This window comes from Lacerta agilis, chromosome 2 (assembly GCF_009819535.1).
Source record: "Lacerta agilis isolate rLacAgi1 chromosome 2, rLacAgi1.pri, whole genome shotgun sequence".
NCBI classification, from domain to species: domain Eukaryota; kingdom Metazoa; phylum Chordata; class Lepidosauria; order Squamata; family Lacertidae; genus Lacerta; species Lacerta agilis.
In genome coordinates, this window is record NC_046313.1 from 52,268,914 (window position 1) to 52,294,121 (window position 25,208).

Genomic DNA, 25,208 nt, shown 5'->3' on the forward strand with positions numbered 1-25,208 from the left:
ACATGGTGAGAAATGGAGCCAAGCACAGCCTCTTGAGAAACAAGAGCGGGGGATAATAATGATAGCACTGTAGTTTCAGAAATAAAAAACAAAACACCAAACACTAAGAGGGCACCCTGCAAAAAGAGAAGAAAAAGAAACCAACCCAATGAGGGCTGGGGACTGAGCATGTTCAATAGCTACAGAATGTGGAGTTTGGATTAGAGAAGAAAAATGACCGACTTGGGTAGTGGAGTAAAATAGAATGGCCTGCTGTCAGTGGGCTTGGCTGGCTGGCTGGGGCCCTAAACAGGAACACTCCTGTGAGGGGATGAGAATATATGGCAATATCTTGTTAAAGTTCTCCTCTGTCCTGAAATAACGCCAACAGAATGTCCACCCAATGGCGATTTTATATATATATATATATATATATATATATATATATATATATATATGAGAGAGAGAGAGTGAGTGAGAGAGTGTAAAGGGACCCCTGACCATTAGGTCCAGTTGTGGACGACTCTGGGGTTGCGGCGCTTATCTCGCTTTACTGGCCGAGGGAGCTGGCGTACAGGTTCTGGGTCATGTGGCCAGCATGATTAAGCCACTTCTGGCGAACCAGAGCAGCGCACGGAAACGCCGTTTACCTTCCCACCGGAGCGGTACCTATTTATCTACACTTGCACTTTGACGTGCTTTCGAACTAAGTTGCTAGGTTGGCATGAGCAGGGATCTCTGTTGAAATTTGTTGGAGACCACCTTTTGTGATGTAGGTATGATGTATTGGGGAAGGTGGTTCTGGGATACACCCCTCTTCTGTTGACGTATATATGATGTTTCTGGGGGTGGTCTTGAACTCCAGCAGGAAAAAATTCAAATGTCTATATAAGGGCGGCCACGCCTTTGTTCTGGGTTCCTTCTTTGATCTCCTGCATGAGAGGAAGGACCCTGTTGCAACAGTTACAGGTAGGTAGTGTTGGTCTGCCATAGTGAAAACAAAATAAATAAATAAATAAAAAATCCTTCCAGTAGCACCTTAGAGACCAATTAAGTTTGTTCTTGGTATGAGTTTTCGTGTGCATGCACACGAAAGCTCATACCAAGAACAAACTTAGTTGGTCTCTAAGGTGCTGCTGGAAGGAATTTTTTTTTATTTTTTATTTTGTTTTGCCTGTTGCAACAGTTCAATAAAGACTTTGCTTCTCAATCTTCTCTGGTTGGCCTCTGTTATATTCTCCTACCGATGGAGGACTCTACAAGGGCTCTTCTGTACCCCATAAGGGAATAAGGGCAGATTTTTGCTTATTACACCCTCGTGGGGATTCAAACCGCCGACCTTCTGATTGGCAAGCCCTAGGCATATATATATCCCCCAACTAGCTAGTAAACCAGTAGCCCTTCAGGGCTTTAAAAGGAAAAGTCAGGTAGATTTTGCTTTTACCCACAATCAGCTAGATTATTGGGGGGGGGGTGTCTATAGGTGTTGACCTCTGAAGTGTTGCCTCTGTTGTGACTCAATGACCTTTAATATCACGTGTGAGTTGTCCCACTTTTCTGGCAGCCACACCCCTGGCTATGCCATCTTCATGTAACAACAAGCTTCCTTCTGTTACGCCACTAATACTAATAGCTGAGGTTACCAATACTGTAAGACACTGCTCTTTCATTGCAGCACACTGGTTTAAAAGTAGCATTAATGCTACAATTCTTACATTCAATTTTTGCTTATTGGCACAGGGGTCCATAGGAGTAGGCTGGGAGGTAGCAGTACCAGTAAGCATGATTTAGGTTGCTCTGTCTGTCTAGGACACATCTTAAATGAAGTACTGTACTGGATATTTGGCAGTAGAGGTTGCAGTGGTGGACAACAAGAGGCAGATATGAGTAATCACAATATAAGTACTACATGGTATCATATAGACAACAAGTAGAACAATCAAGCAGTAAATCTGAAAAGGAGCAGAACTATCAAGCAGCTCCACTAAGAGTGCAAGCACACAAGCAGTTATTCAACATTACAATTAAAATGTTCAGAAATGGGAGTTGCTTTGGGATTCAATCATGAGTCATTAAGTAATTAACAGTGATAATTTAGAGGCCTGAATATCAATCAAAATCTTGATTAGTTTAAATGGCAGCTGAGGAAAGAGGATGGTATTTTTTTTCCCTTAAAAAGATTAAAATAGCATTTATTATATGCCAGGCATGTCCAACAGGTAGATCATGATCTATCGGTAGATCACTAGACGTCTGTGGTAGATCACCAGCAGATCAGTGGCTCCCTCCAAAGAAGCTAAAAAAACTTTGGCTCCCCTAAAAAAGCTCAACATCTTTGTCCTGCACCCCTAAAATTACCTGAACCCCCCAAACAGGGCATTCCTTCCTTTAAAAAGCTCAACTTTGACCTGAACCCCCAAAAAGGGGGTAGATTTTAACTCTGTGAGTAGATCACAGTCTCTTGGAAGTTGGCCACCCCTGATATATGCCAAGCCTACAGAAATTCCTGATGTGAAACAGGTAAGTGATAGTTTTACTGAGCCAGTGTTTAAACATCAGTAAAAATTACTTAGTATTTCTTAGGAAAAAGCAATATATGTTCAGTTCTGAGCATATTAGAATATGCATTAGATTCATGACACAAAAGGAGTCCTGAAATAGGGCTTTGTTGGAAAGCTTAAGAAGTCAGAGCAGACCCGTGTACGCAGGTGTAACATTTGTGACATCAGCTCTTATCCAGCTTTTAAGTGGGTCACAAAATTCTGCCCCAGCTTCAGTTTCTGATAACGTTGGAAAGCAAGTTTGCCCCAAAATGTTTGTTGTAAACTATTGTCATATGTGCCGTTCATAGAATTTCATATCATAGAAATGGTTGTTCAGATTAGCATAAGGAATCATCTCAGCTTCTTATGTCAATACTTTTATGTTAGGCTGTTGCAGCGCACATCCTAACTGGTTGTCATACTACAGTTTTGTCTTTCTATGAAATATCTAGTGGTAGCACATTAAGAGTGGCAGCATTTTTAAATACGGAGTACAGTAGTGGCTTTTAAAAATCTATTGATGTGGCTTGTTACATATATTGTTAAATCTTTGCCCATTTATGAATTCAGCACAAATACATGCACCCTTACCCAGTGTTTTTCAACCTTTTTTGGGCAAAGGCACACTTGTTTCATGAAAAAAATCACGAGGCACACCACCATTAGAAAATGTTAAAAAAAGTTAAAAATTTTAACTCTGTGCCTATATTGACTATATATAAAGTAATTTTTCAATTTTTCCCACGGCACACCAGGCAACATCTCACGGCACACTAGTGTGCCGCGGAACAGTGGTTGAAAAACACTGCCCTTACCTTTAGAGCTCTCAATGACTTTGCACCATGCTATTTTTAATAGTTCTCGTTTCATCCTTACCTTTGACCTTCACTCCTCCATATTAATGCAATACTTCTCCTGTTACTTTTGCCTCTCCGTTCCCTCTTCTGTCTTCTCCTTTGGTTGTCTCCACCAGAGTCCAAAGTGAGCTTTCAGGACTGCCCTACTGGAAGGCAGCCAACTCAAGTGGCAAACATGGAGGAGGGTGTGTGTCAGGGAGTAGTGGTGAGATGTTTGAAGACAGAGCTGTATGAGCCATCTCACCTGTCCTGTATCCTCTAAGCTAGCCTGCTGCCCTCAGGTGTAGTGGAGGGCATTTATCCCACTGCCAGAGTTGATGTAAGATCCCAGTTTTCATACACGGATTGGTGGTGGGGAATGGTAGGGAGGCACCAGCTTGTCCTTTGCCTCAGGCAGCAAAATGTATTGGTGCTGCTGGCCTGTTCAGTACCGGTATGTACTTCTCATGACTGGCATTGTGTCATAAGCAGTATTATAACCAACAATTATCACTTTAGTCCAGCTAATTTGCACAGCATAATTCCGTAGACTGAAATGAATGGTTAAAAGTGGAATGCTCATAAGAGACGAAAGAGTTTCTATTGGTCAGGCTTATCAATGACGTGCACACAGAAGGAAAACTAGAGCATCAATACAGTAGTGAGGCTGTTAATGCCAAAGCTTTAATCTGCCAGAGGACACCTTTTTGGAAACATACTTTTTGTGTCCAAATTGCGCTATATGAGCAGAAGCAAGAATTCCCCAAATATTACACACATATACTTAGTATTGTTAATCACGCCTCACTTCCCCAAGAACTGAGAAGTACAGGGATTAGTTTTGCTGGATGAGAGAGATATGGAGACTTAGGCTCTCTACAGATGTACCATCTTATGTGCAGCAGATATAATTTGAATGCACACATTCCCTGCTCAGTACATATTTATTTATTAAACTTATTAGATGCTTGTCACCCAAAGAGTCTCCAAGCAACTAATGAAACTCATATACTAGTTTGGACTTTATTCACAATTTCCCCCAAGTAAGTCATCTGATTCATGGTAACTACTATTATTCTGTTTCATCAATTTGATGTAATTACTTCAAATGTAATTACTTTTCTTTTCTGCTGGTTTTTCCCATGCTGCATTACACACCGAGAATTGCTATCACATTTTATTTTGCAATTGAGACAAATGGGACTGTTGTTAAATCCATGTGCAGCAGATCACAGCCATAACCTATGATATTTTGGGGGGTCTGCCTTCACCTTCCTCATGGGATATAAGCTTTCCAGGCTTATTTTTCTGAGCAAAGGCTCTGTGCCTTTGATTAGTAGTATGATGGGCATCTGTCAATAGAAGAAACTTTCCCTCCATCACTGCATCTCTATACAGAGGGAAATATTCATTTATTGATTTCTGCATCTTAAAAAGACACAGAGCTTCTGTTCATGAAAAGTGGCAACCATACAGCATGGGTGCTTGAAAACCTCCCAGCAGAATCTGAAACAGGCAGCATTGAACTTGTGTGCAAACACATTCATTGTTTTTTTAAAGCCACATAGTTAAGTAAAGGGTGATCCTATGCCTGTCATCCCAATAGCATTTCAGTTATAGAAATGCCTCTCTCTGAAGGTTAAATTGGTGCCAACACTGCATAACTTTAAGGGCCAACTGAATACAGTATCTGTTTGTACAACCCTTTTAAGCTAACCCATTGAATAAACAGACATGTTTAACTTTTACATTTTGTATGGTTTTTACTTGTCTTTATACTTGCAACCCCCTTAGATTTTGGACAAAAGGTAGTACAGTATATAAGGCTGATAGATGATGATAGATAGATAGATAGATAGATAGATAGATAGATAGATAGATAAACACAGTACCATATCAACTTGAAGATACGTAGTAGCTTAAATTAGTGGCTAAAGTTTAACACCAGCAAGAAGGTATATTCTGTATCCTATGATGCCAATTACACTTGTAACCTGTGATTGTATCTAATCTGTGAGCTGGATTGCAAGCAGTGTGTGTGTCAGGGAGCCGAATATATTTGAGCAAAAGAAAGCTGTATAATTCTGTAGTAGCAAGATAGGATGGCAGAGGTTGCAATGCACAGAGGTGCAATCTTATGGAAGTCTACTTTCAGTGAACTTCTTGTGCAGCAGAGGTTTAGGCTGTGGGGTGTGAACGCAAATGAAGTCCAGTATGTATGGCTTTCAGTCAGGGCTGGTGCTGCCTAGGGTGCAGACTTCAGAGGGGTGCAGAGTACTGACCTTTGAGGGGCACTTTTATTAAGATTAGTTTTTTGGTATATCTTACAAATTTCTGGTAATATTTGACTTTTATTTTATATTTTGAATAATTTTATCATTTATTTTTGAAAACTGAATTTAGCAATTGGGGTGGGTGGAGGAAGCAGTTAGCTGTGCCAAGGGTGCAATGCAAAATAGCCTGCCACTGTTTACAGTATTTGCATGTATGTCACATAAACCTACTTGTTAAATATTTTATTTTTGTCCACCTTTCCCCCAAGGAGCTTAGGACAGCATACATTATTCATTCCTTCCCTCTTCCAATTTCATCCTCACAACCATTTTGTAACAGAGCCTAGGTTGAGATAGTGGGACCGATCTTCCTGTGAGCTTCATAGCAGAGTGGGGATTTGAGCAGGAATCTCCAGTCCTAGTCCAACACTTGAACAGGACACCTTATCTATGGTGTTTATTAGGTACCAAGAGCCTGATCTTATGCTGTGAGCAGCACAGTGATGCTTCACTTTGGTTTTTATAGATTTATCATATTACAGGTTGGATTTACATATGCAGCAGAGGTCAGGAATAGATTTATCATATTACAGGTTGGATTTACATATGCAGCAGAGGTCAGGAATTAGAGGAAAGAGTTCTGAAGTAAATGAAAAGAATGGATCACTTAGTACTTCAGATGCTGTCCGACATTAAAAACAAATCAGGGCGCCCTGTAAGTAGAAAACTAGACAGCAGGGAAAGGGGCATGGCAAATGTTTCTCTTTGATGAGGTAGTTTTCTCCTTGCAATTTTTTTAAACGTGGAGTAATCAGACATTATATGGAACACCACCTGCAATCTGAAACAGGACACTCCGTTGTTGTTGTTATTGTTGTCATTCCACTTCGGGATTCCACTAAAGCAAGGCAAGTGGTTGTAAAGCTGACTGTCCAACTCAAGTCTGCAGGTGGGCAGCACAATTTATGATACCACGCTACAACAACATCACTTGCAAGAAAGTATACTCCTTCGGGTCCTCCCTGCTGTGCTAGATTTCCACTTGCAGGGAGTTCTTAATGTAAGGGAGAACGAAAGCGGCCCAATCCCATGTCTTTTAGAAACCGGATAGCTTTCTAAAGCGCCAAGAACATAATTTGCAGCCGTCATTTCGAGATTGAGAAGGGAGGGACGCTGGGAGGAAAGGGCTGTAAAGCAGGTCCGGCTCCTTATAGCGAAGAGCTGAAGACGCGGGTGGGGAGGGGGGAAGAAGAGGAGGAGGAGGAGGAGGAGCGAGAGCGTCTTCGCCGCCGCCGCCGCCGCCGCTCCGCACCTAATGGTACCGCCCCTCCCGGCGTTCGCTCGACGGGCTGCTTGAGCCCGGCTCGTCCAATAGGGCGGATAAAGGGAGGGCGGCGTTCCCGGCATGCAGCGTGCGCTAGTGCCCGGCCGGTGGCTAAGATGGCGACTCCCATGCACCGCCTTATCGCTCGGAGACAGGCGTAAGTGTGCGAGGGGCTGCTGCTGCTACGGCGGGCGAGGGTCGGGGGTCGCGCTGCGGGGAAAGAGGCGGCGGTGGGGGGGAGGAGGAGGAGGAAGGGGAGGCGCCGCCGCCGCCGCCGCCGCCGCCGGGGACCAGCCGCGGGGAGCGGCGTCCTGCCCGGGGAGTCGAGTGCAGCCGAAGAAGCTCCCCGGTTGCTGCTACCTGTCAGCCGCGAGGACGAGCGCGAGCTCTCGGAACGGGGCAGCCTGAAAGCGAAATAGAAATGGAATGAGAGCGCGAGAGGAAGCTGGGGGGGGGGGGGGCGCGAGGCGGGATCGTCCCTTCGTGTCCGCGCGGGGATGTGCCACCCGGGCGCTGCTCCCTCGCACCTGCCTCTGAATGACCGGCTGTGGGAAGCGCCAGGGTTGTGGGCGGGCGATAGACGGGGGTCTGGAAAGGCTTTAAATCCCCTTCAGATTCACGAAGGGAGGCTCTCCATGGCCTGGTGGGCGCTTCTTTCTCCTTTTCTTGTTTATGTTGCCTGCTAGGAAAAGGTGGTCAGGCTTCACGCTTTCAAATGAATCTTAGTGGCATTGGTCGCCTTTCGTGGTCCGGTTGTGTCATCTCGCCCAGTAGCGCTTCTTTGCCGTTCAAAAGCTGCTGTTGTGTAGAAGGTGGTCTTGTTGTGTTTTGTAACGTACGGTTGTTCCCTCGCCACACACACCCGCACCCCTGCTCCTAGCACAGAATGACACACTGCGTTCATACAGGCTTTGCGGTAAGTTGCCTTCGGTGCAGTGCAGCTGGAAAAGTTGTGTGTAGCTGCTTGGAAGTAAGCACCGCTAAGTTGAATGGGGCTTACTTCTGTGTAAGGGTGAAAAGGACTGTGGTTTTTAACAAGGATTATCTAGGCACACAAAGTTGGTAGCCGATTCCCTCAGAGTGACTGCTTAGCAAAGGTTGAAGGCATTTTCTTTGGCTTGGTGTCTCCACCAGGGTTCCACATGCTTCATATTCACTCAAACGGCTTCAGAAATGCTTGAAGGGAAATCCGCCATAGTCATACTCTTTGATTTAGTACAACAGGGTGAAGCAAACAACACTTGTAGGTCTAAAGAGGGTTTCTTTTGGAGTGGTTTCACAATATTCTCCTTCAGGACACCCACAACGACTCCCTATCAGAATGAGACACTAATGCCCACCTCGAGCCAGCTGGTCATCCATCTCTTACTGGACATTAGAAGCCATGAGTATCAGGTGTCCAGCAATGTGTAGTAAGCCACATCCTTGCAAGCATGTTGACCTTCAACAACTGGCATTCATCTGATAAACTATTAACAGTTATTTATTAGGACACATTCACTGATTGCAGCAATAGTAGTGGTGTCTAGGTCAAAACAGGTTCAAGCAATTTTACTCTTAAAGTGCTTAGCAAATAAATCGCAGGAGACTACTGAGGCTTTTTTTGAAGTAAACTTGTGGGCCTAGCTGAAGAAGACCCCAAACCAGGTGTGGGAAACCTTTGGCCCTCCAGGTGTTGCTGAACTACAACTCCCATTGGCCTTCCCAGGCATGGCCATTGTCCAGGGATGGCAGGACTGCTAGTTAGGCAACATCTGGAGAACCACCTGCTCACCACACCTGCCCCATACCATTCAAATTTTTACTGGACATGGGATTCAGTGGTTGTGAAGTATTCATTCTTCACTCCTATCACTGGTACAGAGTAGCTGTTAATATTAGTTGTTCATTGGAGTCCGTTGGATTGACCCAAAATTCCCATAACTTGTGTTCAAACCAGTGTTTGGTCTGCTTCATTGTCCCCAGTTCACTAGTATAACAGAGAGCTAAATGTGCTCTGTTTAATAAGTATGGGCATTTTGGAGTGATGATGTTCAAAGCAGCATACAAAGCTGCTATGACTTTGACATGAGCACCAGCCCTTCCTAAATAGGTCCCAAACATTGTCAGGAAACGCGGCTCACTCTGTTTCCAAGATGGACCATTCTCATTTGTCCACTACTCCTGCAAAGGGAAGAGGTCTTCTTGGTGTATTTGTCCTGTAGGGAGCCTCACTTTTATCCATGTGGAAGCCACACTCAAATAATTATTTATTTAAGAAAATTTATGTACCACTTGACTGTAGAAAAGACTTCAAAGTGGTTTACAAAAAAAACCACACACAATCCCAATAAAATTATTACTTTAAAAAATTGTCTGTAATTTAAAACACACAGAAAGTTAAAGCTGCAGTAAACTAGACTATACAAATCAAAACTCCTACAAACTTTCTAAACATCTGGGTAGGCTTATCTAAATAAGAATGTATTCAGCAGGCACTGAAAGGAATACACAGAAAGTGCCTGCCTGATATAAATAAGCAGAGAGTTTCAAACATGCAGAAATGTCTGCAGTGCACCTGTTAACTATGGGATACTTTTCTGCTTTTTAAGTTGAATATTCTCTACATTCCTGAGCAATTTTTAGTTTTTGTGTTGGTGCTGCTACACTAAATGATCAAGTTCTTGCAGAAGTAGTGTGGGTTATATGGCATTGGTAAAAGTGCCAATTCTGCTGATACAGCAATCTCCTAGGTTAACTGGTCCCAAGTTGTTAAGGGCTTTATATATTAATAGTAACACCTTGAACTTGGCCCGTCAGCAGATGGGCAACCAGTGCAGACTCTGAGCACAGGTGTTAGATGTTGACAAGGCCTCACTCCCCCAGCAATGCAGTCGTGTTACAGCTTTCCGTGCATAGGACGTCAGTGTGGGTATAGTGATTGGCCCTTCAAGTTTTTATCGGGATATATTTGAGATATAGTTTATGGAATGCCTCATTATCAAACCTTGCATGGTGCCAGCTATTGTCATTCTGACACCGAGTGAGCACAAATGTTTCATGGTATTCCTACATATAATGTAAATTGGTTCTAGATGTAGTTTCATCTGTTTTGCTGAATTTGTTGACGTTCTGACCTTTGTTCTCCATTGTGTTTTAGAAACTTTTTACCATTAGATGCACAAAAAATTTAAATTGAAGGATAGTGTGGAAATATTCTAAATATCAAAAGATGATAGTAGCTTTTACTTACTCATTTAGAATGTAAATATCTTGACTTTTTCTAATGGCTCATAACTGCTTACAACAGAATTAATGTTATGTAAATCAACTCCAGGAATTGAGAACATTAAAATTTACATAATGAAAACAAAACTAAAGCCTCAGTTAGCACACCTCTCTTCAGTTCACTCATTTCTCTTTTTTAACCTTTAGCGGTTTTTCTTGCAATAACAGACCATCAAAATTTGTCTAGTTAGAAACAATTTAAGTGTTCTGTTTTTATTTATTCCCCGGTAGATGTGTGACATCCATGCTTAGTTTCAGCAATAGAAATGTAGTAGAATATCAGATATTCACTGGTTCAGTTTTTGTAGATCTGCGAGGCATCAAGGGGTGGAGCCTATTGCTATAATATTGAAATCAATTTGAAGTCAGAAAAGATACACTCATGTAAATAGTTTCTGGACCACAGCCCAGATTCCTGAATCTGCTTTTAGTTTTTAAAAAGCCAAAAAGATACTCTGTGCCTTCTAGGAACAATCTCAGGCCGGGTAAAATGTATTTGTTTTTCAGATGAATTCTCAATTTTTATCTTCAGAAATACTTTCAACTTGCTGCTCATGATGAAGAGCTTATATTTTTAATACATTTGCTCCACTTTATACAGTTGCTGCTTTGCAGCTGTAATCATTATCACCAAATAATAGTCTGTGAATAAATGTACTAGTATTTAGTTATTATTCCAGTTTGGATATTATCACCAGTCCTGTGAATTGCATGTGATAGGCAGGTGTGTGTGTAGTGGTGGGGAAGGAGAAAATCAATAACTGCTAGCTCCACAGCTAGTGAGGTGAAAATAGCTCTTGGCTACATTTTCCCCTACTTTTGTCTGGTATTTTTTTTTGTCATAGTAACAGTTCCTTATGCTTTCTTGCACTTATTTGCATTCTAAAAGGACAGTTTGAAACCATATTTACTACTTTCCCATATGGGAATTAAATTTGTCAAAAGTTTGTGCGTTGATTCTGAAACAACAACAACAACAAAAACACTTGCTTTAGTTCTAGAAGATTAATCCCCAGGCCAGCTAAACAAGAGTACTTAAATGTAAGTCATCCTTGTCCCAAGGGAGGAAAAGTTAGTAATGCAGCAACCATTGGAGGCAATGGTAAAACCGCAATCATTTTAAAAATGTTTTTAATGGAGTTAGATTGTGTTGGAGAATTGATGTAATCCATGTACTCTGGTTCAACTGGCTTGTGGATCAGTCACCTAAATTCCAGTTAGGTCATTGGCATGAGTAGCAAAGCATACATTAAGTGAAGCTATAATTTTAGCTTAAGCATATTTCCTTTACTAACTTGAATAACATCAAATAAACCTCAAGATACTGTTATCATCTCCCGCAGTTGGATGTCTGCAATGTTGAAATGAGATGGTCTTTAAAATTCAGATATAGCACCAACACTTATGCCAAATCCAAATTCCTTCATGCCTAGGGATGAGGTCATTGCAACATTCACTGCACCTTTCAGTGCGATTGCTGCTTAAACGAAGCAAAGCACAAGTTGTGCAGAGTATCATGAAATAGGTATATCAAAGGTATATCATGACAGCCACCAACCAAAGGCAGTGGGTTTTCTTTGTAGTGTAGCACCCGAAAACGTTCTCTCTCCCTGCCTTTGGAGCTCCTGCCTCCAGAACCAGAGCTGTTGTCACTACCTCTCCATTTCCTCTGACCTTGAGACAAGGACAATTCTCAAGACAGTAGGTGATTACTATTGTGGATATGAGGGAGCACCTAGCCCACGCCTCTTTCTCTCCTGGGAAGCAGGGCATCTTAAGAATGTAAGACAAGCCTACTGGATCAGGCCAGTGGCCCATCTAGTCCAACAGTCTGTTCTTGCAATGGCTGACCAAATTCCTGTAGGAAGCCTGCAAACTGCACAACAGCACTTTGCCCACCTGTGATTCCCAGCACCTGGTATTCAGGGGCATACTACCTTTGAAAGTTCCCTCCAGTTCTCTCTAGACACAACTGAGTAGCATGAGTTAAAGATGTAGGCAATGTCTCCTTAGCAGTCAGAAGCACACCCCAAATCCCACCAACTACAATGGGAAACAACTATAATTTTATGCACCTTGTCTATCTTGGTTTGCCTTATGATAACCGTGCAAACATGGCAAGTCTCCAGCTTATATATCCAGCATGGTCCAGTGAGACCTGTAATGCAGATGAAGCTATGAATCCACATCAGTATTGAACCTGTATTTCATACCATCCCCCAAATCAATTGGCAGGCAGAGGGTAAGGAGGAGTTTAACATGGTGTAATAAATTGAACAGGAAAATTAAAATTAGGATCTAGCAACGATCTGTCATTTGATCTTGTGTAAATACACTTGACCTTTGCTGTCCAGTTTGCTTTTGGGCGTATTAACTTATTTTCAAGAATGTACTTCAGAATGTTATACCACCTTAATGTTTCAAGGAAACTGAAAGAGGGTTTGACAGCTGTTCATTGATTTTTCATTTTTCTTGTGTTGTAAAACTATGTAAACATTTTTTTTCTATTAAATAATTGTGTGTAACCTGGAGTACCTTCAGCCTACATTGGACTGAAATACATTTCTATCTAGAATCAGTTTTCACCCATCTTTGCTATGACAATGGGAAGAATATTCAAATTTTGGAACATGCTGTAGTTCTAGCTGTTCCTTTTTCTTGTTACAGCTGCTCCTGCTGGTAACACATCTGTGTCTCATGCTGGGTTGGGGGAAGAGATGAAAGGATTTCTGTAGCAGGTGTGGAATGTCTATATTGGGCTTTCAACCTCCTTTGCACTTCCCCCCTTTTACTAATTTACTGCTTTTTTGGAGTAAACAGGGATGGCACACTCATGAATATTTAAGGACAGAGATCATAAGCTGGGAAGTATTAAAATTACCCTCCTCAGTAGATTGGTTCAATTCAGTAGCTAGCTCCTTGTGACACCTTGCCACCTTATTGTCTGGAAATGAAACTTTCTGATTCCTTTAAACTCTATATTTTCCCCCTTTCCCCTGGGGTGGAAGTAAGAGCTGCCCATGGGAAACAGTGGGACTTCAGTGTTGCTTGCATTTAGATGGCATTGTGCCCACCCAGGAACTGAAGCAGAGAGATTAGTGCATGCTCATTCTAAATTGGATCTAATTTCATTTGTGACTTTTAAAAATCAAAGCACACACCAGAGCAAATCAAAGGAGCACAAGGCTTGAGTACAGGATTTGGGCTGGTAAGGGAAATAAGGGAACAAGTTAACTAGAATGACCTTAGCTGTGATGTGAGGGGAATCTTAGGAGATATTTTTGCTGGAAGTTGAACCCAGCCTCTAACTTGTAATGTTATCAGTGGATTATACTACACAGTTGTCATAAGCTTCTTGTTCAGCCACAGTCTGTTCTCATCGAATTACAAATATAATCCCCTACTAGGGGCCCAAAGTTGGTAGTTTTTTATGTTGGAACTGCCATCTATTTTCTAGAATGTTGATCTTAGCTGTGGTTAATAGTCAGCTTTTAAATCAAAGACATATGGTTTCAAATACTCTTGGATATTTCCATAGGGAAGCAAACAAGCAGCATGTGAGATGTCAGAAGTGTTTGGAATTTGGACACTGGACCTATGAATGTACAGGGAAAAGAAAATATCTGCATAGACCATCAAGGACAACAGAGTTTAAAAAAGCACTTCAGGAAAAAGAGAAGCAACTATTACAACAGAGGTAAGATCACAGGAGAAGGAGACTGTACACCATTTGTCGAAAAGTGCATGTGATCAAGCTGTAGTTTAAGAGCCCTTGAATCATACAATTGTAGAGTTGGAAGCAATGCAGGAATCTCAACTAAAGCATCCATGGCAGATGGCCATCCAACCTCTGCTCAAAAACCTCACAGGAAGGAGGGTCCACCACCTCTCATGCGAGTCTATTTCACTGAAAGTTCTTCCTGATGCTTAGTCAGAATGTCATTTCTTGTAACTTGAATCCATTGGTTGACTGTTGATTTCAGTGGGAAAGATAATCATGTTCTGGGAACAATGGCTACTGCACATGTAATGCAACTGTGGTGTTATCCTGCAACTTGACATGGGATGAATTGTTCTCTTATTCCCCCCACCCCCCTGGCTTAAACATTGTAGTGTTCTTCTTTCTGGTTTGCCTCTCCTACAGCTTCATCTTTCCTCCAGTCTTAACTCTGCTGCTAGTTTAGGATTTGCCCCTTTCTGCATCTCATGTTGACCAAGCTTCTCTTTTCATTACACTCCCTTTCATTTTTTTATTACTCCTTGCCCCCAACCTAATAATATTTATGCCCTCCCTCCTGTCTTTCATTTTTGCTTGCGTCTTTTTATAGTGGTACCTCGGTTCTTGAACATCTCCATTGACAAACATTTCGGAACCCGAACACCGAAAAGCTGGAAGTCATTGCTTCCATTTTCGAACATGCCTCGGAAGTGGTACAGCTTCTGCTGCATGTTTTTCAATTTTCTCAATTGAATTTGCAGACAGCTCTTTACACCTCGGTTTTCAAACGTTTTGGAAACTCAAACGGTCTTCCAGAATAGATTGAACCGAGGTACCACTGTACAGTACTTTGTTTCTTGTTGCCTTTGTCATATTGATACTTTCTTATTGGCTAAACCTTGCCATACTACTTTCGTAAGAGTTTTTTTTTTTTTGCATGCACACACTTAACTCTCAACATAACATTTCCTCATATCATTATGTTTAGTGCATATTTTCCCACTCTCCCAGCAAATTTTAGAGTATTTCAGTACTGCTTAAAACAGCCTTGTAAAGCAAGTCATTATCTCTACACTAAAGATAATTTGCTGAGTTTGAGGCAATAGTAGCTTTCCGAGGCCAACAAGTGAGTTTGCAGACGAAGTGATACTTGAGCCAAGGGGTATCCAGCTTACATTCTTAGCCATTTCACTGCATCATGTGTAAACTAAGAAATAGGAGCTATAGTATCATAATAAGAATAAATGCAGTGAAACATGTATTAAACTACAATGGGGGTGATGAAGATGATGCTGATTTCCTGTTTATAGTAAAGATACAGCCTCGCCGTTTTCTGTTGAAGATACAAATGTTAGGCAAGAGCAGCAAAGCAGCCATCCATATTATATTCTCCTAGAATTACTAGTGCTGCTATTTACTTAAACAGGTGGCATCTTAGCTGCATGATGTTTTGACAGCACTGGCATTTTAATATACTAGCTATTCCTGCAGTATTGCTTAACTCTGAATAATTTCCTAAACATTCATGCCTGAAAATTATTATTCTTGTGTAATTCTGATAAATGACTGAACCAACTATTTTTCCATGCTTATATTTTCAAAGCAGTTTAACTGTGTAAAAACCAAGACTGCAAATTCGCCCTCTTTTTAAACAACATCAAATCAAATTAGAATGGATGTACTGTATACAATAAACCGCAGACTCTTGAGACTGAGATACATGTATAAGTAGGTTCGCTACAGCTAGCTGATACAGTTTCAAAACAACTGCCCACGCTTTCGCTTTGTCTATGCATCCGTTGTCTGGTATTACAAATTCACCATAAAAGCTCGGGCAAATTACACTACATATATTATACCCACTTACATCCCTGTTCTTTTTAGCAAATTTGACGAGTCTTGCTGTTACCAGGCTACCGGGTTTCTTATTTCCTTTAAGTGGGACAACTTGAGAGAGGGGCCAGCAAATGGTTTTTTCTCAGTTTTGCTTCTTATTTATTTATTTCCATAAAAATTTTGCGCCGCTTGATTGTAAGAAACCTCAGAGCAACTTAAAGCAAGAAAATAAGGAAAATCAGGAAAGATTCACAACCCTACTTTAAAACATACTAAAGTAAAAATACTAAAACAGATTAAAATTACCTAAACTTTTAAAGCATCTGGATAGGCTTACCTAAACAATAATGTTTTTAGCAGGCACTGAAAAGAGAACAATGAAGGCACCTGCTTGATCTCAGTAGGCAGCGAGTTCCAAAGGGCAGGTGGGGCCACACTAAATGATTGAGTGCTTACCAATACGGAATGTGTATTATGTGGCACCTGTAATTCCACTTCTGCCAACCGAAGGGCACAGGTGGGGTAAGGTGGTCTCATAGGTAAACTGGTCCCAAGTTGTGACATCTTAAACTTGGCCTGGTAGCAAATTGGTAACCAGCGCATATCTCTGAGCACAGTTGGTATATGTGGACAAGGCCCTGGCTCCAATCAGCAATCATGCTACCCCATTTTTAGTTTGTGTACCAATGCTTGTATGCAGTTCTTTCCATGTGTGAGCGGAATGGACTTCCATCCTTGTGAAATAAAACTTTGCCTTGCGGCAACACTCCCTGCACCCCCAAATCTGCTCTAGAAAGTGGAGGCGGGGCTGTGCAAGAGATAGGGGAGGTATGGGTGCAATGGGCAGATGGGAGAGGAAAGGGAAGCGAAGGGAAGGGAAGTCCTTTTTCTCTGTTTGCACAATGTTGGATTTCACTAATATATATATTGGCTTTCAATGTCTTCCCTGGGCAGTTTGCATAAACACCTCTGCCACTAGCATTCAATAAAGTAATTTTTAAATACCTGTATCATTGCCACTTACCCCTTTTGCTCATCTTATTTTGTCTAGGGAGCTTGATTCTCCACCCCCTTCTAACACTGCAAATATATATATATTATTATTTTAAATCCAGCATATTAATTAAAACAATTCTTTCTCTTCTCCTGCCCTTACTTTCAACCAGCTCTGGAGAATGCACTACAGACAGGAAGAGCAAGAAGAAGAGGTATGTGAGAAAAACTGAAACTCAACCAATTGCCCCTGTCTAATGCCCATACGGTAAAGGTAAAGGACCCCTGACAATTAAAGTCCAGTCACGAATGACTCTGGGGTTGTGACGCTCATCTCGCTCTATAGGCTGAGGGAGCTGCCGTTTGTCTGCAGACAGTTTTTCCGGGTCATGTGGCCAGCATGACTAAGCCGCTACTGGTGAAACCAGAGCAGCGCACAGAAACACTGTTTACCTTCCTGCCGGAGCGGTACCTATTTATCTACTTGCACTTTTTGGCGTGCTTTCGAACTGCTAGGTTGGCAGGAGCTGGGACCAAGCAACGGGAGCTCACCCCATCGTGGGGATTCAAACCGCCGAACTTCTGATCAGCAAGCCCAAGTGGCTCAGTGGTTTAGATCACAGCGCCACCCATGTCACTAATGCCTATATTCTGTGATAAATGATGTATCTTGGCTAATGAACTAGACATGCATGTTGTTGGCTGCAGTGCTAATTATGAACATGGAGAAGTAAGTGTCTGTGGGACCTACTTTCCAATTCGGGATTTACTTAATTTACTTTAATATAATGCATAGTGTGTTCTATTCCAGTTTATTTTTTGTTCCCTTTGCTCTACCTCTTCCTATTTTTAGTGGTAAGCAGAGGTGCATCACTTGACAGATAATGTGAGATAGTTTTATTAAAAGTAGCTGTCAAAATCAAGGGATAGAAGGAAAAAATGTTTCCCTACAGAGTTTCAACTGCAAAAATGTGCTTCCTAGCCTGTAGTAGTTTCACATACTAAGCTATATCCAATATTTTAATTTCCAAGCCTCTCTGAATACCATAGGCCTCTTGAGGTTGTAAGTGGCCCTCTGCCATATATCTGCTGGTTATTGGATTCTCTAGAAACAAACAGATAAACATTGACGAAATAAACTTCAATGTACTTTGGAAAACTGTTTCACACAGCTTTTCCTTTGTGCTGAAGGAAATACAGAATTCAACTAATGATAAAATCCTTTTTTTAATGCTACCAATTTTTACAAAAATAATGTAATTTTAAGAACTTTGTGGAGGCTTCAAAATAACGCCCCCTGCTTCTTTTGCTTCTGGGTGGAATAAACCACACTTTCCCATTCTGGCATACCCAGAAACTGTGGAAGCAAAATCTTCCACTCTTATCCCTGGGAGCTTTAAATATAGGAGTAGCATATGGGCCCAAGGCTTATTGCAGCTCATCCATATAGCAGGAAACCATAGCCTTGCCATTCCCTCAATTGGGATTGGGTTTTTGAACCTAGAACCCAGTCAGAGAGATAATTGATTATATTAATATTTTTGTTAAAATAATGTTTTGTTGATAGTGTCACAACTACAGAATTCAAAACTAGGAATGGTTTTTATCAGTCCTTTTTTTTCCTGTGGGGACGCAGGGGTATGCATGCCCCTAAACATTTTGTGAATCTTTGTACTTTAGTCCATTTACTGTATTTATTTTTCCATATTTGAACTATAAAATGGGGATTTTCTTGAGTCAAAATGAGAGTATCCCTAATCATTTATTTTTTTAGAAACAAAGCACTGCTTTTGATAATTGTTGGGGACTAATGCTCACCTAACACTTAATTTTAATATTCATGGTAACTTGTATACCATATTCCCTTGTGTTTGTTTTCAGCTACTTTAAATAGCAGCCAAACATCTATAAATAGAGAACCAACCCCCCCCCCATCCTTGCTATACAAAATAAGAAAAAAAAATATTTCATCCTAAGAATATTTTGGGAAACACATGAATGCTGTTCTATGATTGAGATTGCTTTACAAGGCTTTGCTAGTCACCGAATCGCACAGTGCCATTGAATAATATCTGCTGGTCATCTTAAAACTCTTGTGCAGGTCTAAAAGTGTCACAAGTTCCAGCAGCAGCAGCAGCGCCAGCTCAGCCAGTGAGTCATCATCTGAGAGCGAAGATTCCTCATCCTCCTCTTCGGATGACAGTGACAGTGATGAAAGCACTTCCTCTTCCTCATCATCCCCCTCTTCAAGTAGTTCTTCCAGTTCTTCTGACTTTGAGACAGATTCTAGTTCCTCCAGCAGTAGCAGCAGCAGCAGCACAGACAGCAGCACGGATGATGAGCCGCCAAAGAAAAAGAAGAAGAAAAGTAATCTGGTGCAGTGTTAGGACTCTGGTGTTGATGAACGATTAGCATCTGAAATGCTTAATGGCCAAACGAAACTAACAGGTCGATTTTTACAATTGATTTCTTTTTTTTGTGTTTTACATAGTAGTTGATAGGACATAAACCGTTAAATGGCAAGTAACGCTTATTGAAAGAGTATTTTTGTGGATTATTGTTTAATAGGAAATGCTACTTTCCCCCCCTTAGTTTTTAAAGAAATCTATCAAATGTTTATATGAGCTAAGGTCCAGTCACCCTGATGTTTACATGCCAGCAAGCAAAACACATTTATTTGAACCATCCTGTTATGTTATAAGCAACCAATGTCCATACCAATGTACTTCATGTGAAAAGCAAGATAGGAAGATAAAGGGTGCAAAGTTTCTATTTCAGTTGGCTGATATGTCAAAGCCATATTCAATCTCCACTAACAGTTAAAAGGGATGGGTGGGTGATACTGCCTTCAGCACAAGTGGAACACATTTCCCCTTTCTGCCAGTTGCTGCTCAAGTATTTGTTGCAATATCGTATTGCTGAATTTTGGAGATCAGGACCATACATTCATGCCAGTCCAGCGGGATTGCTTCAGCCTGTTGAAAAGAGGCTTCTGTGCATAGATTGCCCTTCTGAACGTGGTCCTGCATATGCAAAATGATATGCAGTGACCCTAACATGGTAGTGGGCAGCACACAGGTACTACGCTTAAGGATCTCTCTCCCCCATCCAAAGGGGTTGGTTCATATTCTCAGTATAGAAAAGCCGCAGTCACTCCATCTGGGTTAGAGGGGAAATAATTTCCAGAAACCACTCTGCTTCACCCCCCCCCCCAGTAAACAGCACTGTCAAATGCTAACAATGCCTACCATCTGTTTATCAGTGGAGATCCTTCCATGCAACTACATACATGCCTCTCTCCAGCATGTACCACAATTTCTGGACCAGGGTCAAATGCTTTAATTTTTTTTTTTAACAAGACCCGTTCAGAGCTTAAAGGCCATCCCTTAAGCTGCATTTGCACTGTGCATGGAGAGTAGTGTTAACTGTTGCAACTGAAGTGTTTCATCTTTGTGCCTTTTCATAAAATTAAATGTTCCCCGATGAGGGTGTTAAAATGAGCAGAGTTTTAAGTCTTCGTTTTATCTTCCATAATCTACGGTAATTTGGGAGGCTAGAGAAATTGTAATAACATACAAATGTTGTATTTTCAATGAGGAAAAAAGAAAAAAACATTTATTTTCATTGGAGCTCGATTTAAAAAAAAAGGAAGTATCTTTAAATATTTCCCCTTGTGCTATTTTTGCATAGTAATTCTTAACTGTAAGATAAATTTGATTAATTTTGGTCATATAGCAACTTTCATTGTATTCTAATTTACAATCACTTATTTAGAATTATTTCTTTTTTGCATAGCACAAGTTATATATAATTGTATGAACTTTGAAATGGAGGGTACATAATAGCAAAAATCATATTGCAGTACATTTCTTGCTAGTTACAGAAGTGCACTAACTTGCTATTGTGATAAATTTTAGCAATCGGCAGTAGTCACTTAATTTGTGATACAGTCTCCTTTTAGTTTCTTATTGATGGGAGTCTTTTTAAGAGGGAACATGTGGGGGAAGATCTTAAATATCCTAGTCTAGTTAAAATATGAATTAACTATTGAACTATTTTTTATATTTTTATGAAAATGTAGTGTGTAGAATGCCTTTTGAATACAAATGTTCTATTTAAATGTTTATGTAAGTTGTGCATTTTAGTCTGTAACCATTTCTATGTTTTGCAGAACTCAGATACTGTAATTCTAAAAGTACAAGAAAACTATTTGAAAGTCATGCTAAAGAATGTATCATTTAAGAGGAAAGATTAATAAATTATTAAATGCAAATAAATGCCTTTATTGTTTATTTTAACAGAATGCAGATTCAGTGCCAATACAGTGGTACCTTGGTTGTCAAACTCAATCCATTCCGGGAGTTCGTTCGACTCCTGGAACCGTTTGAAAACCAAGGCGCGGCTTCAGATTGGCTGCAGGACCTTCTTGCACTCAATAGGAAGCTGCAGAAGCCACGTTGGACATTCGGCAACCAGAACACTCACTTCCGGGTTTGTGGCATTTGGGAGCCGATTTGTTCGGGAGCCAAGCCGTTTGACAACCAAGGTACCACTGTATTTCCTTAGCTGATTCTAGTCTTAAGGACCTGAAGCCATGGACAATAATGAAGATAATATTTTAAGAGATAGTGGGGACCTACTGTTGGCTAATCACTTACAGAAGAGAATGAGAGGAGCAAGAGTGGTATGGAGATTATATTGAGGAGACTCATTACAGTTATTCTATGGCTGCTTGCTCTAATGGTTTGTATGCAACATGCTACTTAATATTAGTTCAAAGGCAATTGAGTAGCTGCAATACAGCAGCGTTAGGGCTTTTGCTTCATGTCATGCTTGTGGACTTCACAGAGGTGTCTGGTGGTCCATGGTTGGTACAGAAATCCAGGCTAATAGAGTTTTCGTCTGCTCCAGCCAAGGCTCTTGTCTCTTGTTTCATAAGCATGAGATCTTGCTAAGAAGACTCTAATATGGAATGAAGAACAACAAAGATCAGGTAGGAGGGGAAAAAAGAACAGCTATCAAAATTGAAATGAAATGTAAACCTTAAGAAAACATTGAGAATGTATGGACGAGATTGAAATGGGTAAGAGCCGTTAATGGCCTTGTTCGTGCGTGATGGCAAACCATAGTCAGAAACTAATTATGACTTGCTGTGAATGAGCAGGGTGTGGTGCTTGCTGCTTCATCACACTCGTTCTGCCCTGCTTCCTCTGGAAGAAAACCATGACAATAGGTTTAGTGTTACATGTAGACTAGCACTTGTGGTTTGTAGCTCTCCAGACAAACATGGCTGCCGCTTATGGTTTGGAGAGAACCAAGCTGTGAGTGGTGGTTTGCATGTAACGCTAAGCCAAGTTCACAGTCCTTCTCCTGGAAGCGGGCAAGACAGATTAAGTGCAACCGAGCAGCATGCACCATACCTTCATTCGCAGTAAGCCATTGTTTGCTTCTAACTGTTGTTTACCACTGCATGCAAACTGGGCCATAGTTAGCTCATTAAGGTATTTATTGAGCATGTTACCATCTTAGATTAGGGGCCAATCTACATGTGTGGTTTTTTTTTTTTTAAAGCACAAGACCTAGTCTTTCTGATAATGTACTATGGGGGGGGGGACCTCAGGTTCAGGGCCAAATATGGCTTTCCAGGATTTGAGTGTGCTTTTGCCTGACTGGAATATGTCCTTGAACTCTGGTGGTGCCTCTTGCTTGCCTGAATGGAGGACAGAGGAGTGTGTGTGTGTGTTTGTGTTTGTAAACTAGCCTACTGTACAAAGGCAAAAGGTACATCCATTGATTCACCCACTTTTGCTTCTGGCCCCACTCAAAAGGTGCACCACTCCTTCTCTACCATGCCAGATTATAGGTTGGGGTGGTATATTGCTGGTCTTCTAGTAGTTCGCTGTTTATCGAAAACTGCATCATGGAAAAAGAGCCTAGTCTAGTATTTTCTGGTGGACAATGATTTATTTTTACATGGCAAACCATTCAGTCATGCTTCATTTTGAACTGCCACTGCCTGGAGATGATGGTACTATATGCTTTCCCCAAATGTATAGGTCGGTTTTAAGTGGCTTATTCAGGTTTCATGCCGACTTTGTCAGTGTAATGCAACCTTCTGGAAATTATCCCAGTGAAGATTAGGCGTCAACCAAATGTGAAGCATGAAGCATGAAAGTGTTTTAACTAACCCCTTTTTCCTCAAGGTAATGTGCAAGGATGCCTGGGCTGCAAATGGGATGGATTGTCACAGGTCTGATTTTCCTGCCTAAACTGATAAACATACATCATTGTAATGATAATGTTGATGTGGCTTTTCCTGCTTATGTGCAAAAGAGATTTCCAGCTATTCATGTTACCTAAAACATATATACCTTACCAGATAGATTATGTACTGTAGGGGGTTCAACAATGTTTGCTGAAGACATAGAAACTCTGGAGCAGGTATCTTTCAAATGTCAAAAAAGTGAAGTTTTTAGAAACAGATTTGAGAAATTTATCTAAAACCTAAGATAGATTTGTTCAAGGACATGGAATTGGTTATCTTTCTTTTCAACAGCAGCTAAAATAGCTATAATCTATAACTGGAAAATGCTGAATCTTCCCTCAGTTATGTATTGGTTGTTAAGAGACAAGGGACATGGTTTGCATGGACAAACTGACAAACTTTGTGAGTAAAGGCATGCAGGCTGCTAAGAGCTTTATTGAAATGTGAAGTATGGTATGTAATGTTTTGGAACGACAAAGTGCCAGAAAATCTACAACCATAGATTTGGGGCAATATTTAAGGACACTCCTTTATGATGTTTTAATTATCTGTGAATGAAGCCCTATGTACTTAAGTTAATCATGTTAAAGAGATGTTAATTGAACTTTAATTTACTCAACCTTACTCATTCCACTGAGAAAATGAATAGACTTGATTTGATGAATAGAATCTTATTGCACTGATTTTATGGGTTATTGATAGCCATTTGGAGACTTGGAGGCATTTATTTTAGTGTTCAACACTGAGCATCATACAGCTCTGCAGACACTTTGAAGAATGTACACTGGAACCTACCGTAGAGGCTTTCCTTCTCGTGAAGTCTTCTGTGGCATGGTTTGCATGTTTTTATTCCTAGAATATGTATTCAGAACCCTTTTAAACATACCTCTTGATTAGTTAAGTCATTACAGAGTGGTTTAAAATTACTTGAACTGTACCTTATTTTTGAACTTTTATTCAGCCTGGGAATGAGTTATATATCATACAAACAATTTGAATTGGTTTCAATAATTAATTACAGGAGAGGACAAATAACATCAAAGGGGGGGGGGGACATGAAAGCAATCCATAAGCTGGTGTTGTTGTCTCTGTCAAGGCCAATTAATATCCTAATCTAACCTAGGGCAGTTGAGACCAGCGCATGGTATGCACAGATGTTGACAGAAAGTGGAGTCCTGTTAACCCCTTTGGGGTCTCTATCAAGCTCTGTCTTGCTATCACTAACAGCAGGGGGTTGTTTGAATACCAGGCTCTTTATAGAAAGGGGGTGGATTCCACTCTGTGAATCAAAGTGACATTGTCTTCCCCTTGAATTTTGCATCTCTATTGTCATAAAACATGTTCTGCTGCATGAAAAGATTCCTTTACTTCTTGAATTATGTACATATTTTTTTTATTCCCCTCATCTGAAATAAATATAACAACTGGTGTAATTTGTTTTCTATATACCACAAGAAAAGCAATTTTGTGTGTGCAGATATTTTCCTACGTCTACCAACTGTTTGTGGTTGCTATATTTCCAGTAGCTAGAGTTTCAGAGAAATGTGGGCATTAAATGGGAACCATGTGGTAGGAGTAAAATATCACTTCCTGCTTTTAGAACATTAATTGATGAAGCCCTTCCGACAAACATTTAGTCTTTGGAATTGTGATCAAATATAGAAGCAGCAGTCTTTGTTGAAGAGAGTTTTATTTCTTGGGGACATTCATAGAGGGAAAATGTAGAATATCATCCTCTGTTGTTCACATAGAGACACTTTATTGATTGCCTTGATGACTACTTGCTATATTAGATACATCTCACCTATTGGGGCAGGGAGGGGTGGTAATGCTGAAGGAAATAGGCTGACATTCTTGAAAGTAGCAGGCAAAAGAGAAACAGAATTCTGCAGTTGGCTCACAAAGAAGACACTGGCAGGGTTCAAAGAAGTACCGGTATGCTGTTTCTTTTGAAAAAGCCAATTCTGCTTCACAAGCTAGTGCTAGGTGTCCAGTCCACCCCCCCCACCCAATGTGTATTTGCAGACAGATATTGTGGAAACAACACCTTCTCCATAAGGCTATCACAAGGAAACAGATATTGTAAAAAGATGTCCCTAAACTAAGTGTGTAAGTGTGTGTGTGTGTGTAGTACAGAACAATAAATTCTCTGTGTTGTTTTGCTCTTATCTGAC

At 40.8% G+C, this 25,208-nt stretch overlaps 1 protein-coding gene across 1 annotated transcript; it reads left to right on the plus strand.

Moving 5' to 3' along the window:
- Positions 1 to 6,962: 6,962 nt before the first annotated feature.
- On the plus strand, positions 6,963 to 19,629 carry ZCCHC10 (zinc finger CCHC-type containing 10). The gene is made up of 4 exons (XM_033140037.1): positions 6,963 to 7,112; positions 13,761 to 13,919; positions 16,943 to 16,984; positions 18,871 to 19,629. Exons 1-4 carry the CDS (start codon positions 7,072 to 7,074, stop codon positions 19,154 to 19,156), a joined length of 528 nt encoding a protein of 175 aa, XP_032995928.1. The 5' UTR covers positions 6,963 to 7,071; the 3' UTR covers positions 19,157 to 19,629.
- Positions 19,630 to 25,208: the final 5,579 nt, after the last annotated feature.

What these genes read in the sequence shown, in the direction of transcription:
- ZCCHC10 (XM_033140037.1), top strand. Translation starts at nt 7,072, where the DNA reads ATGGCGACTCCCATGCACCGCCTTATCGCTCGGAGACAGGC. An exon ending in CTTATCGCTCGGAGACAGGC is followed by an intron (nt 7,113 to 13,760) that starts GTAAGTGTGCGA and finishes ATATTTCCATAG; the next exon opens with GGAAGCAAACAAGCAGCATG. An exon ending in AGGAAGAGCAAGAAGAAGAG is followed by an intron (nt 16,985 to 18,870) that starts GTATGTGAGAAA and finishes ACTCTTGTGCAG; the next exon opens with GTCTAAAAGTGTCACAAGTT.